Below are 13,984 nucleotides of genomic sequence, written 5' to 3' on the forward strand. Positions count from 1 at the left end.
AGCAGGGCAGGACGGCTGGAGGCCCAGAGGACAGAGCAAAGAGGCCGCAAGAAGAAGCCTACAATCCCCAGGAGAGACCACACCAAAGCATCCCACGGCCCAGCAAGCAGACACCAAACCAGAGACAAACCAGGGCCGACCCAGACGAACCACAGAGTGGGCAGCAGGAGGAACAGAAGCCAAGGCTGCAGGCCAGCACATCAGGAGAGCACAGCAAGCAAGAAACCGCCAGGTGGCACGCACCAAGGGGACAGGCCAACAGAACTCCCACAGAGACCGACCCCCAGCCCAGACGCCAACCAGCAACAAGTGAAAAGCCAGAAGGCCTGGGAACACACAACCCGTGGAGGAAGCCCCCGAAGGACCTGCCCCAGGCAGAACCCGCAAAAAAGGCAGCGACACAGTGGAAACCATGGCCCAAAACAGGACAGAGGACCCACAGCGAAGGCAGGGGAGCCGCCGTGGCAGGCTGCCGAAGATGCTGAAGGGCCGAGAGGACCCCGGGAGCATGGGGCAGCAGAGGCAGAGAACCAGGCCGGAGAGAACAAGGGACCCGGACCCAGACAGCACCCGGACCCACGCCTCACGCAACCAACAAAGTACAGAGGGTCAGCACGCAGGAACAGGAGCCTCCACAGAAAAGCCCCAACAGGAAACCACCAGCACCGGGAGAGACCTGAAGATGACGGGATCCAACAGCACCTGAAAGAAAGCAAGGACCCCACATGGCAAGGCTGCAGGGAGACCAGCCGTGACCAGTGCACGGTCCAAGGTCCCTGGAGAAAGAGATCTAGGCGGATTCAAACTCAAACAACAGCTGGATGTGCAACTGAATCTTGCCATGGCATGTTAAAAAAAATGGAACCGCTACGCGGTACTCACCAAGGGGGCAGGATGAGTGCACCAAAAGTTCACTGCCCCCCCAATAGCTAGCGCAGGTGCCATCCAGGAAACCAGCGCGGGGCTGAGAAGCCCCTCGAAAACAGCCTCCGAGGCCACAGCAAGGCCCGCCCCAGCACCGTCCCAAAAAAACAGCAGGGGCGCCAGGAAGTAGAGGAGGCCAGCAGGACACCAAACTCCAGGCAGGGAGCCCAGGAGAATCGCCCAGCAGACCCCCAGGACCCGCCAAACATCCACAGCTGCACGTCACCCAGAGCAGCCAAGCCACAGGGAGATGCGCACTGCAACCCGGAAAAGACTGGGAGGAACGGCGCCTGGCCAGCCCGGCAGGCAAGGAGAACACGGAAAGAGGACGGCGAGGACAGACCAGCATCCACGACGAGACGTCCAGTGAAGAATCCCAGCAGGTAAATCCAGATACGTCGCATCCTGTCGGAAGACAGAAAAAAAGAACAGGCTGCATGCTGGGCTGGTACCACTTATGTACTGGGACGCTGGTTCAAACAAAACCCAACTTTTTTCACTAATCTTTCGCAGAGTGACATCGCTTAAGGTCCTGATGAATGCCGCAAACTTTTTAGTCATCTGGCAGAAATATGTTGACCATTGACGAATAGAAATTTTTTTCAGTCCTATATATCACTAGCTTTTTTAATCCTAGTCTATGGGGACACGCATTAATTTAGTTTAGTCACCCAGGAGCTAGTTTTAACATACATTTTCCTGTTTTTTTGCACTCTACCCCTCACCCCAATCGCCTAAATTAGGTACATTATAAAACACCTCACACTCCTCTCCATAGGGAGAGTTGTAGCCCACACTGTATACCTTGCGGTTACAGTGTGCAAGAGGGGACCCAATGATGAAGCATGTCACCCTTGGGTGAGTGAGGGTTCTCGTCTATAAGACAAAGACTCCCCCCTTTTTTCCCCTTACACAAGCATAATTTTGGTTTTGTTTGAACCAGCGTCCCATTACTTTGTGTGAATATCATATTCTGGAGTAGTGGTGTGGATGCTGATACTCACTCCGATTTTTATAACCCCCTAGTGCGAATTTCTGCTTATGTACTCCCAGTACAGCATGCTCCTGTTCTTTTTTTCTGTCGTGGAGATGGTCATCTCCACTTAGTTCAGGAATGGGACGAGGACAGGAGGGACCTGGGGGTAATGCATGCTCACAATGGAGGACCAACCGGGCACGTCGGCAGCTGTGCAGTCAGGAGAAGAAACCATTTCTGTGTCCAGAGCAGATCTTCAAGCCTCAATTGATGATGTTGTCTCCACAGCTTTGGGACAGCCTACTGCAAAAAAATAAAATTAAAACTATGCTAAAAGATGAAGATGAAGGGGATACGTTTTCAAATGGGATATGTGTGCCAGGGGCACAACTTCAAGATACGATTAATTACATAAGAATTATGTTGGGTTTTCAACAACAGAAACATTCAAACTGATGAATTCTTTGCCCAATATAAAATCACACTGGCAGATATCTTCTCAATCCATGAGGTCATTGCAGAGATGTTTTTAAGAGAGTAGAGGGAAATAGACAAACATCATTTTCCATGTTTGCTTTCAATGGTACCTGTTAGAGGTACTTGAAGAGAAATGTCCTCAAAGTCCCCTCAAAAAAGGCCTCCTTGATGAGCATGTGTACACCACGCTCTTTGGCAAGAATCATCGTTGTCAGATACCATTTCAGGAAAATAAAGATCTAACATAGATTCTTGCAGACATGGAACTCTTAGCTCGGTTGTTTTTGGATGTCTCTTTCGATTTTCTGTGGTCCTCAGAAGCATCAGCAGGAGCCTTAAGTGCAGCCAGAAGGCACTTGTGGTTTAAATCATGGAAATTGGATCAGTCACAAAAAGGTCTAATCCACGCCTACCATTCACTGGGTATAAGCTTTCTTCATCTAAGCTAGATGAGTTGTTAAAACAAGCAATGGAAATGCAATCGGTCTCACATTTGTTTGAGTGAGAGTTATTTGCAGTGTAAATGGCAATGTATTTATCTTATGTGTTATAGAGTGTATGTATGTGGTGTGTAATGGAACTATATGGGTTGGACTGGATAAGTTAGTTGTGGAATTGTGTGGTGTGGAATTGTGTGATGTGGAGTGGATTTGTGTAGTGGCATTATGTGGCATGGTGTGCTGTGGAAATATATGGTTAGCAATTATGTGGTATTCGTTGTAGTGGCATTATGTGGAGTGGGATTGTGTGTTGTGGAGTGGTAAGTAGTACAGTTTAATTATGTTTGTGCTGATGAATTTTGCGGCATGATGTGGGATTGTGAGGTGTGGATTGGATATATGTGGTGTTTACAAACATATCACCACTATCGTTACAACTATACAACTGTACAACAAATACAGATGCATTGAGAGTGTCACTTCTTAGACGATTTCAGCCAACACGTGTTTAGACCTTACATTGGGACTTTTTAAAGGCTGATAACGTATGAGAAAAATAAAACATAGATTTAAAAACAGTATAGTTTATGAACAGTATAGTTTATTAAAATAATGTTATTCAGTGAATAAGATGAGAAGTCGAGCTCATCACCACAAAAACTACTGATATTCAGTGAGTATAACACTCATAGAGGGAAAAATTAAACACAAATACACAATACACAATACCCACGTGTGAGACATATACAACTGCCACCTATTCCAACAAATGCACTGTGAATGAACAGTGAAGTTGTCAAGAGAACAATAGATTAGTGACTCCAGAGACTTTAAAGATAAAAAAAGATAGTGGGCATACACAGATGAATTCAAACTCATGCTGACAAAAGATCCAAAAAGCAGATCCATGAACCAGTGAATGGTGCCACAATAAAGCAGTCAAAGTGAAAAGAACAAAGTATCCATTTATTTACATATATCCAAATAAATCTATATTCGATGGAATACGTGCAAGCAGTACGTACAAATCTTTGAACTTTCTAAAGCGCCGACCAAGTCTCAAATCAAATCCCTAAGTAGAATAGTGAACATAAAATAGGAAACACATTAACACATCTCATGAGAAAGCCAAATTCTTTTAAAGACAAACATGGGGGATTGGCAAACACCCAACTCAACTATTCATTGGTTTAATACCTGTTTCTCCAGTTAATGACTAGGTAGTGGTTTCTTCAAAAACAACATGGAAATGTATATCATGTCTGTCCCATATCTGAGGTTGCATTACTACCAATCCCATTAATAAACGGCTGCAAAGTAACTGCGCTTGCGCTAAGATAATTGAAAGAGGATGAGATCCTCTGATAATTGGGGACCTTGATGTAATATCAGGAAACATAAGAATATGCCATATACTTTGTAAGCGATTACTCAAAAATACAAAACTTTGCGTTCGCAATATCAGCTATATAGCAAGTGCACATTAGAATGAAAACAATTTTTCAACTTTTCAAACAACCCCACTGAAAATATAAATAAGGGGTGTCTAAATGTAGGCCTAAAAATTAAAACTGTAAAAGAAATCCTGGGCCTAAGGAATTGTAGACGCCGAAAATGAAAAAAGGGAAGAAGGATCCAACAGAGTCACATAACGCAATGAGTCTACATTGCATGTGTCGTCATTAGTGGAAAATGCATGGTCTTTGCCAAGAATGTAAGCAGATATGATGAAAAGTTAGGGTTGGAATTTGCCTTTATTTACATAAAGAATGCCAAAAATCGCCTCAAAATAAAAAAATAATAAATATAACCCATGCTGTGCGACCCCCCTAAAGTTGCTATTTGCATCCAGCCACAAGAGATTAACTCTGTTAGTTTGTGTTTGGCAACATGTATCATCATAATTCAGCTTAAGTGTTGGAGTGTGTGAATTGAGAATACCATGAAAATTCCTCAAGTGGCATAAATTAAAGAAGACTAGTCTATGACATCATTCATTCAATAGTAATGGATATACGCGAGGTCATAAATACTGAATCCGACCATTAACATTGTTAGGCAGCATGTATTAATCTGATACAGTGTAATTATCTCAGCGTCTCACTTAAACCGCCCTGAACATCTCAATTCTATGGGTCATGCAAAGTAAGAGCAACCAACACGTGTATGGGTGACGGTGTAAAGCAATTTGTGTCACAGTGAAACTCAGGCCCTAAGAACTCACTGAGTGGCTGCCGGCCCACCAAGCAGCAGCTTAGTTGATGGCAAAATAAGCATGGATAACAGAAACTCACCATGTCAAGGCCAGTATGCCGTCTGCCGTGTGATCAGACCTCATTACAAGAAAATGAGAAAGTCGGGAAAAAGCTGGCCCCTTTTTAAGCATTTTGCCTACGTGATCACGTACTGTAAACACAGATCGTACTACAAAGCAACTAAACATCCTCCCGCAATTCACAGCGATTGCAGAGGACAAAAAATATTGGTAATGCAATATTTCTCGCATTTAAATGCGAGATCTATGGCATTACAAACAAGCGGCCGCCTTTGTCGCGACTGCTTCGAAAGTGTAAGTAAAGCACGTTGTCGTGCCTAACATAGGAAAAACTCAATGAATGAAATAGTACACGTAGAGTGTAACAGCCAAGGGGCCAGTAGCCATGGGAGGTTCCAAATGACGACAAGGCCGTACTAAGGAGGGACTAACAAGCCTTTTAATGAATCTGAAGGCAGCATTTACGAAAGACAATGACACAAGCCAATGACAAATATCAGCGGAGAGTGGGTGCAGCTTCTCTCCCATACTCTACTACAGCAGTCTCACAGAGCAAGGAGCGCGTGCGCGCTGCCGCTAGGCTCGACTTAAAAATGGGTAAACACCCAAAATATCGATTCCAAAATATCGACTGCCCAGAATATCGAAGTTAAAATATAGAGTGGACAGAATATTGACTCATCAAAATATAGATAGGTCAGAATATCGAAATTGGGGTACAAAATATCGATTACCAAAATATAGACCTTAAAAATATCGAATACCATAATATCGAATTTTAAAATATAGGTTACCATAATATCGATTTTTTTTGTGTGTTATGTATGGTAGTATATGTGTTAAAAGTATGTATTATTTTTGTAATGTATGTTTAATTTATTTCAACAAATGAATGTTATGTAAATTAATTATTGCGTAATTTAATTCCGTAGTGAGTTGTGGGTTTATAGGGGAATAGGGTGGGAAGTAATTTAATTATGGTTAATTAAATGTTAATTATATTTATATGTTTTGATAATTAATTAATTGATAATTAATTATTAATTGGTAATTTATTTTTATTAATTGGTAATTAATTTATATTAATTGATAATTATGTTAATTGTATTTGTTATTAATAGGAGCGGGTTGTGGGTTTGTAGGGGAATTGGGTGGGAAGTAAATTAATTGTAATAAAGTAAACAATTAATTTTTTATTTATGTGTATTGATAATTAATTGATAATTAATTAATAATTGGTAATTAATTTGTATTAATGGGTAAATAATTTGTATGAATTGCTAAATAATTTTTAATATTTGCAAAATTATTTTTATTAATTGATTAATTGATAATAATGTTAATTGTATTTTTTATTATTGGGAGTGGGTTGTGGGTTTATAGGGGAATTGGGTGGGAAGTAAATTAATTGTAATAAAGTAAATATAATTTTTTTTATGTGTATTGATAATTGATAATTAATTTGTAATTGGTAATTAATTATTATTAATTGGTAATACATTTTTATCAATTGATAATTAATATTTTTAAATGGTAATTAATTGTTATTAATTGGTAATTATTTTTAATTAACTTTTTATCGGTATTGATAATTAATGTCATTATATTTTTAATTTAAATTATTACTTTCCCTACTTTTGCACTCTCAGGAGTGGGAATAGTATTTTTTACCCTTTGCTATCCAACTCTTTCCCTACTGGTGCACTCATTGGAGTGGGAATAGTAATTTTTACCCTCCTGCTATCCAACGCTTTCCCTACTGTTGGACTCTTTGGAGTGGGAATAGCAATTTTTACCCTCCCGCTATCCAACGCTTTCCCTACTGTTGCACTCACTGGAGTGGGAATAGTAATTTTTACCCCTGCGCTATCCAACGTTTTCCCTAGTGTTGCACTCTCCGGAGTGGGAATAGTAATTGTTACCCTCCCGCTATCCAACGCTTTCCCTACTGTTGCACTCTCTGGAGTGGGAATAGTAATTTTTACCTCTACGCTATCCAGCACTTTCCCTACTGTTGCACTCTCTGGAGTGGGAATAGTAATTTTTACCCCTATGCTATCCAACCCTTTCCCTGCTGTTGCACTCTCTGCAGTGGGAATAGTAATTGTTACCCTCTCGCTATCCAACATTTTCCCTACTGTTGCACTCTCTGGAGTGGGAATAGTAATTGTTACCCTCCCACTATCCAACGCTTTCCCTACTGTTGCACTCACTGGAGTGGGAATAGTAATTTTTACCCCTGCGCTATCCAATGCTTTCCCTAGTGTTGCACTCTCTGGAGTGGGAATAGTAATTGTTACCCTCCCGCTATCCAACGCTTTCCCTACTGTTGCACTGTTTGGAGTTGGAATAGTAATTTTTACCCCTACGCTATCCAACGTTTTCCCTACTGTTGCACTCACTGGAGTGGGAATAGTAATTTTTACCCCTACGCTATCCAACGCTTTCCCTACTGTTGCACTCACTGGAGTGGGAATAGTAATTTTTACGCTCTCAGTATCCAACAAAATCTCGACTTTTTTAAATTACTTATATTATGTTTACATTTTAAGCTTTTTTAAATTATATTATGTATGTTTTATTTAATTGTTTTTAATATTGAATTAATTTTATATTATTTTTAATACATTTAAAAAATTCGATATTTTGGCTAACTATATTTTGACAGTCTATATTTTGGAATCGATATTTTAGTACTTACCTGTTTGTAGATAGGGAGTCGATATTCTGTCCCTCGATATTTTGGTGTGGTTTTTTTGTATAGTCGATATTTTGTCCCTCGATATTTAGTCACTGAACCTTAAAAATGTACATGCACTGTAACAATGTTTGCAGGACTGGAGTCAATATGACTCTCAAAAATATAAGCACTTTCCACTATGGTACTATGTTTGCAGTTGCAATGGTAAAAGTGACCTTCCTCAATTATGTGCACTTTCCCCAATGAATGTAGTACTAAATTTAGAAATGTAAATATGTTCCCCCCGAATATTAGCACTTTGACCTTAAAAAGCAGCAAATCTTACAGCCACATTAAAGTATATATATTTGAATATTTATATTGTTTGTAAGTTTGTAATTAAAAGTCGATTTTTGAAATTTTGTGATATTTTTACTTTTTGAATTTTTACTTTACAATGAATTCATAGAGGTAAGAAACTGGAATCATATAATAAAGGCATCCAGGTGAGGAAAGCACTACAATGCCATGCTATTTGCCGAGTCGATTTAGCAGCACATAGAATGATGGGTGGAATTAAACTTAAATTTGTGGTAATTACTCTAGACTGCATTCTAGGCTGCATTTTGTCCCATTGTGTTTTACCTCATTAGCGCCAATACAGATAGGGCCAGCTACATGCAGATAAGTCTTGGACCTTAGCCCCAAGAGGCTGTCCAGCTCGATCTGCCAGGCTAGGTCACCTATGAACCTGAGCACACGCACCTCCGGGCTGTTCTAGACCTTGCAAGGCTTCATTCATTAAAGTTTACCCTTGATTCCGAGGGCAAAGGCTTTTGTTAAAGCTTGAAAAAAATGCCTTAAATTGCATGTTTTCAGTTTGCATTCAACTTCTTGCGTAATGGATAGTGAAGAAACACTGCATGGCGTGGAAGGCTTTCATTGGTCTGCAGAGTCATTGGGGCCCCTTTTGACAAATGGAGGTTATTTGCTGCAAGAATTGCTCACCTTATTCTGGTGTCTGATAAGGTTGTGAATTATGTGCTATTTCAACGCATGCTCTTTTTCTTCCCAGCAGTGCTATGTTAACAAATTAACGCAAGGTTACACAAACTATATTCAATAAATAACATGATGTCCAGGTTCTCATGGCTTTCCTTTGCAACCGTAAAAGTGAACTACACAATGAGTCAGGAATTTGGCGTGAAGAAGGAGCTTGCAGCGATGCCAGCCTTTCCCAAAGCGCCCCTGAGCCGCTCGCCAAGATACTGCCGAGGTGCTGGTAAAAGCTACTAATTATTCGACGCTCAGGGGAAGGCAACAGGTGGGAGCGATGTTTTACAATCTGAATCTTTCATACGCAGTATTATGTTTTCTTGTGGCTGTCCTGCGTCGGCTGTGGCTGTTCTCATAAACAGCAGTGAAGCACAAAAGGTGGATCTATCTCGGAGACCTTGCAGCTTCGGGCAGGAAGTTGCTGGTGGGACCTGTGCAGGGCACAAGTGCTAAACAAGCATTGGCAATGCAATAGGACTCGCATTTACGCGAGACCTATTGCATTGAAAACGGGAGTGCGGACGAGCGCGAGAAGGCACGAGCACGACCGGGAGTGAGCGGGAGGGGGCCCCCAGAAGTCACGGACTGCGGGAGGGGGGTAGGGAGGGACGGGAAGAAAGTAGTCTGTGCAGTAAAGGGGCCAGTAGCCATGGAAGGATACAAATGACTGACATGGCTGTCATGGGGAGGGACTAACAAGCTTAAAACCAATCGGAAGCATTTATAACCCAAGCCAATGAAGAAGATGGGCCGGAGAGTGGGCGGAGCTTCCACAAATCTTTCACACTATAATGTATACTGCATGCCTCGCAAAGCGATGGCAGCGCATTCAACGCTGCAACGCTAGGTGAGACCTAAAAAGAAGGCAGAATTAAAAAAGGTGTTGCAACCATTCAAACCATTTAATGCAAAGAAATCCTTTGTTAAAAAAACACTACTCTGAAGTGTTTAACAAGACGCAGCCATTCCGAGTTTGGGTTTGAGGTCGGGGAGACACAGCAGGAGGAGAATCCTGATCACAACTGTTGCAATCCCAACAGCAACAGAATAAATATGGTAGGTTGAAGAATACGCCATTATATCAGTTGTTGGCAAAAACTGGTTTCTGACAAATGGGTTCTGAACGTTGTTCAGAATGGCTACAAAACAGAGTTTGAACAGATAATGTCCCCAGCACTCGTGAGCAACAAGTACATTAGTTAAAATAGCAAGCTGTGAGCATCAAGTAAGACAAAGTGCGATGATTCTTGAGATTTTCTTTCTTTTATTCCTTTGTTCATCCAACAGCCGACATGTGTTTCGTTGCACAGGGTATTACACCCGCGACTTTATCAAGGCTGTACATAAAACAAAACAAAAAGCAGGCAATGCACCACCTAATTTGATTCACGATGTACATAATCATAATAAGTATAGTCACTGACATGCCTCGAAAGTTTATGAAATGAGGTCTATGCACACATGCACAAGGTCGAAAAGCGGTGAAGAAAACCAAGTTTTTTTGAAGGGTAAAAAGTTACCCATAGTACCCAAAGGATGGAAGACAAAAGATGCGTCACCAATTATAAATAGTGAATTCGGGTGTTTATGCCCGTCCAAGGTGAAGACTGGAAAATCATCACATGTGAACATAATTAAAAGGTGAATAGAAAATTGATGTGGCAGAGCGTGATGTGAAAGTGCCTCCGCATTATATACCCAATGTGCAGATGAAGTGGAAAATGTATTCTTATAAGGCTATAACCATATAAATACCTATGTTCTCCTTTAGTCAAATCTGTAAAGAATATAAGAGCCTTTAATGAAACGGCTGCTCTTTATAAGTAGTAACTGTAGTCTAACAGGTAGGGAGGTAATGCTACCTACTTGATTTGCGGTGATAATTCCAACCCGCAAAAGGGGTTCTAGAGTAAAGGCGACGTTCGTGGTGATCCAGTAGCAGGGATCCAAATATGTCCCAAGATTCAAAGTAACTCTTCCTAAATCAGAAGTAAGCCGAAGGATTACTGTAAGCTCATGCAATGTCAAAGGAAAATTAACATCTCTAATAGTATTTCTCACGAATTAGCTCATGAATAATTACATATTCAGCAGCCAACTCTAAGTATCTAACACGCTCTCTAAAACGTATGGTTAGCAGATGGGCTATATTCTCATGATAAATATCGGGTGTCAATCAGTAAAAGCGCTTTCCACATAAACATTACTCGTGTCTATTAGTATCCAAAACTGCATAGATAAAAACAATTTCCCGCTGAGCCCCTAGTTGCAGGGACACTCGTGAAAGGGTATAATTATCGTCAAAAGCTCCCTAGACCAAGCTCATGCAGTATCAAAAGTAACAGTGTCAACTCTAATCATTCTCCTTACTGGCAGCTCCCAGTCATATACGTTTTGCGCATGCATTGCTAGCAGTATCAAATGTGACAGTAACAACTCTAATCGTTCTCCTCACTGGTAGCTCCTAGTCATATACATGTTAGGCAAACATTACCAAGTGTCTGAGACGCTTACGAATGCGCTAAGGTCTAATGCTAGATATCAATTGTCAGTCAAAAACGTGCTATCTCCGTAAACACTTCTCGTGCCCATTTACATTTTGAACTCTATATATCAAAAACAACCGCCAAGCCCTTAGTTCTAGGGACATACGAGTATGCGACTAAAACCCTACAAAGCTACTAGCCTCCCCTTACCGATATGTCGTGTTCCGTGGGTCCAACCGTCGCCTTCAATTCCTATCCGAGTACGAGATACGAGGCTAGTGCTGAGCGGTCTCGTATACATATTGGTGACTCGTGATGCACAGGGTATGAAAATAAAAGACGGAAAAGGATCTGACCGCCTGAAAAACAAAATGGGCACGAAATCCCCAGTGTGGTGGCCATATTTGAACGGTCATAAGGTATAGAGAACGGATTAGAGTGGTCACAAAGCCAAGAAATAAAGATGAAAAAGTTTTTAAAACACATGATTTTCAATCAGAAATTCAACTTATTCTACTCCTATTCATAGTGGTCACAAATTACTAACCCTCATGGTTCTTACTAATGGACACAATATAGAGTGATTGGATCCTCTGATTTTGAAAATATAGTTATTGAAAGTGTTTGAAACGTGAATGGGATATAGGGATAGTCTAAGAAAGCGAGTGCACATCTCTGTTATAATTAGGTGTCTTAGAGTTGTATATTAACGTGCTAGGGTGGAATCTAACGTATTCTAAGTCTTCCATCTCAAGGGATGCATTATATTAGAAGAAAAGAAAAATGAAAACAACTGTAAAAATCGGGCAAAGGAGAAAATCACATTATAAGGGCTACATTAAACATTTTCGCCAGATTGTGGCATGTGTCTCTAAGTCTGTATACATCATAATACAAATTATATTGAGTGTGTACATTGTGAAGTAATTATTTGCTTGTCAACATTATGATCATGACAGTGTAATGTGGCACAGAGTGTGGCAACTATGTGCACTCAATCGCCCAGAAAGTAATGAAGCTCATGGTCAACATTGAGTCCTAGTTCAGTACTACGCAGTCTGAGGATCCAAAGTGCCTCGCGTCTGCGAAGAGCCAGCTCCCTATTACCTCCTCTCGGGTGTCTGTAGGTCTGTTCGATGCCGAAAAATTCGAATCGTTTGTGTGTGGTCTGGGCAGGACATTGTGTTACATGTGCAGCAATCGGATATTTAACGTCACCCTGCTTCACTGCTCTTATGTGCTCCCCCATTCTTTCACGTAAAGTCCTGATCGTGCTACCAACATATCTTCTTTTGCATCTACACTCTAATGTGTAGACAACAAACTTGGTCAGACAGTTGATATTGGATTCTATTTTGTATGTTTTGTTCCCGGGTCCCTCAAATTCTGTTATGTGGTTGCATGCCCATTTACAGGCACTGCAACTATTACATCCACGGAAACCCTTAGTTCGTTGTGTCAGCCAGGTTTCTTTTCTTTCTAGCCTAGGATAGCTTGGGCTCAGCATGTTCCTCAGAGACATGCCCCGTCTATATGTTATGGTGGGTCTGTCTGTGATGTGGTTACTGAGGGATCTGTCTGCTCTAAGTAGATGCCAGTGTTTTTAAGACTGTGCATTAATGTTGCTGAAAGCTTGTTAAATCCAGTATTTACTCATACTTTGTCCCCCTTGGGTTTTGCCTTAGGGGTACGCGTGGTACGGACCGTACACACGCCCTCAGAGCGTGTGTACGGTCAATATCACCATTGTAGTGGTGCCGTAGGGGTACGCGTGGTACGGACCGTACACACGCCCTCAGAGCGTGTGTACGGTCCGTATCACCATTGTAGTGGTGCCATAGGGGTACGCGTGGTACGGACCATACACACGCTCTCAGAGTGTGTGTACGGGCCGTACCACGCGTACTCCTACGGCACCACTACTATAGTGTTACCGACCACACCCACACATACATAGCGTGGGTACGGGCCGTTTCACCATTGGATTTTGTCCGTAGGGGTACGCGTGGTACGGACCGTACACACCCTATGAATGCGGGGGTACGGTCCGTATCACACGTACCCCTACGGCACCAGTACATTTGGGATACAAGGCGTACACACGCCACGAATGTTGGCCTACGGCCTGGTGTAGCATATTACCTTTATATTGGTGTGTGTGTAGGCCCAGGACAGCAGTGTACTGCACCAAGGGGGTGGGTGGGTGGCTGCATAGGATTCCCAGCAGTGGACAGACATGTGAGGGGTAGGTGCACAGGACTCCCAGCAGTGGACAGACACATGTGTGTGGGTGCAGAGGACTCCCAGCAGTGGACAGAGACATGGGGGTGGGTGCAGAGGACTCCCAGCAGTGGACAGAGACAACGGGGTGGGTGCAGAGTACTCCCAGCTGTGGACAGAGACATGGGGTGGGTGCAGAGGACTCCCAGCAGTGGACAGAGACATGGGGGTGGGTGCAGAGGACTCCCAGCAGTGGCCTGCAATATGAGGGGTGGGTGCATATCACTCCCAGCAGTGGACAGACATGTGAGGGGTGGGTGCAGAGGACCCCCAGCAGTGGACAGAGACATGGGGTGGGTGCATATCAACACCATCAGTGGACAGAGACATGGGGGGGGGGGTGCAGAGGACTCCCAGCGGTGGACAGAGACATGGGGGTGGGTACAGAGG

General features: G+C 42.4%; 1 protein-coding gene across 3 annotated transcripts in view; it reads right to left on the bottom strand.

Annotated features, from left to right (window-relative positions):
- The window catches only part of LOC146835264 (neutral amino acid transporter 9-like), a 519,311-nt gene extending 507,676 nt beyond the window's left edge, over positions 1–11,635 (bottom strand). Inside the window, exons 1-3 of one of the 3 annotated variants that reach the window (XM_085602847.1) lie at positions 11,525–11,543; positions 10,695–10,807; positions 10,584–10,605 (exon numbers count right to left, since the gene is read on the bottom strand). Coding sequence is in view for 1 of the 3 variants with exons in the window: in XM_085602845.1 (XP_085458971.1) it covers positions 10,695–10,807; positions 11,525–11,615 (204 nt within the window). In the remaining 2 variants the exon portion in view is untranslated. Of the gene's footprint in view, positions 1–10,583; positions 10,606–10,694; positions 10,808–11,524 lie in introns of all 3 variants that reach the window. The other 2 variants (XM_085602845.1, XM_085602846.1) reach the window with 2 other exon arrangements.
- Between the last annotated feature and the right edge of the window lie 2,349 nt (positions 11,636–13,984).

The sequence above is a fragment of the Triturus cristatus genome, chromosome 4_2, assembly GCF_964204655.1.
Source record: "Triturus cristatus chromosome 4_2, aTriCri1.1, whole genome shotgun sequence".
Lineage (NCBI taxonomy): Eukaryota > Metazoa > Chordata > Amphibia > Caudata > Salamandridae > Triturus > Triturus cristatus.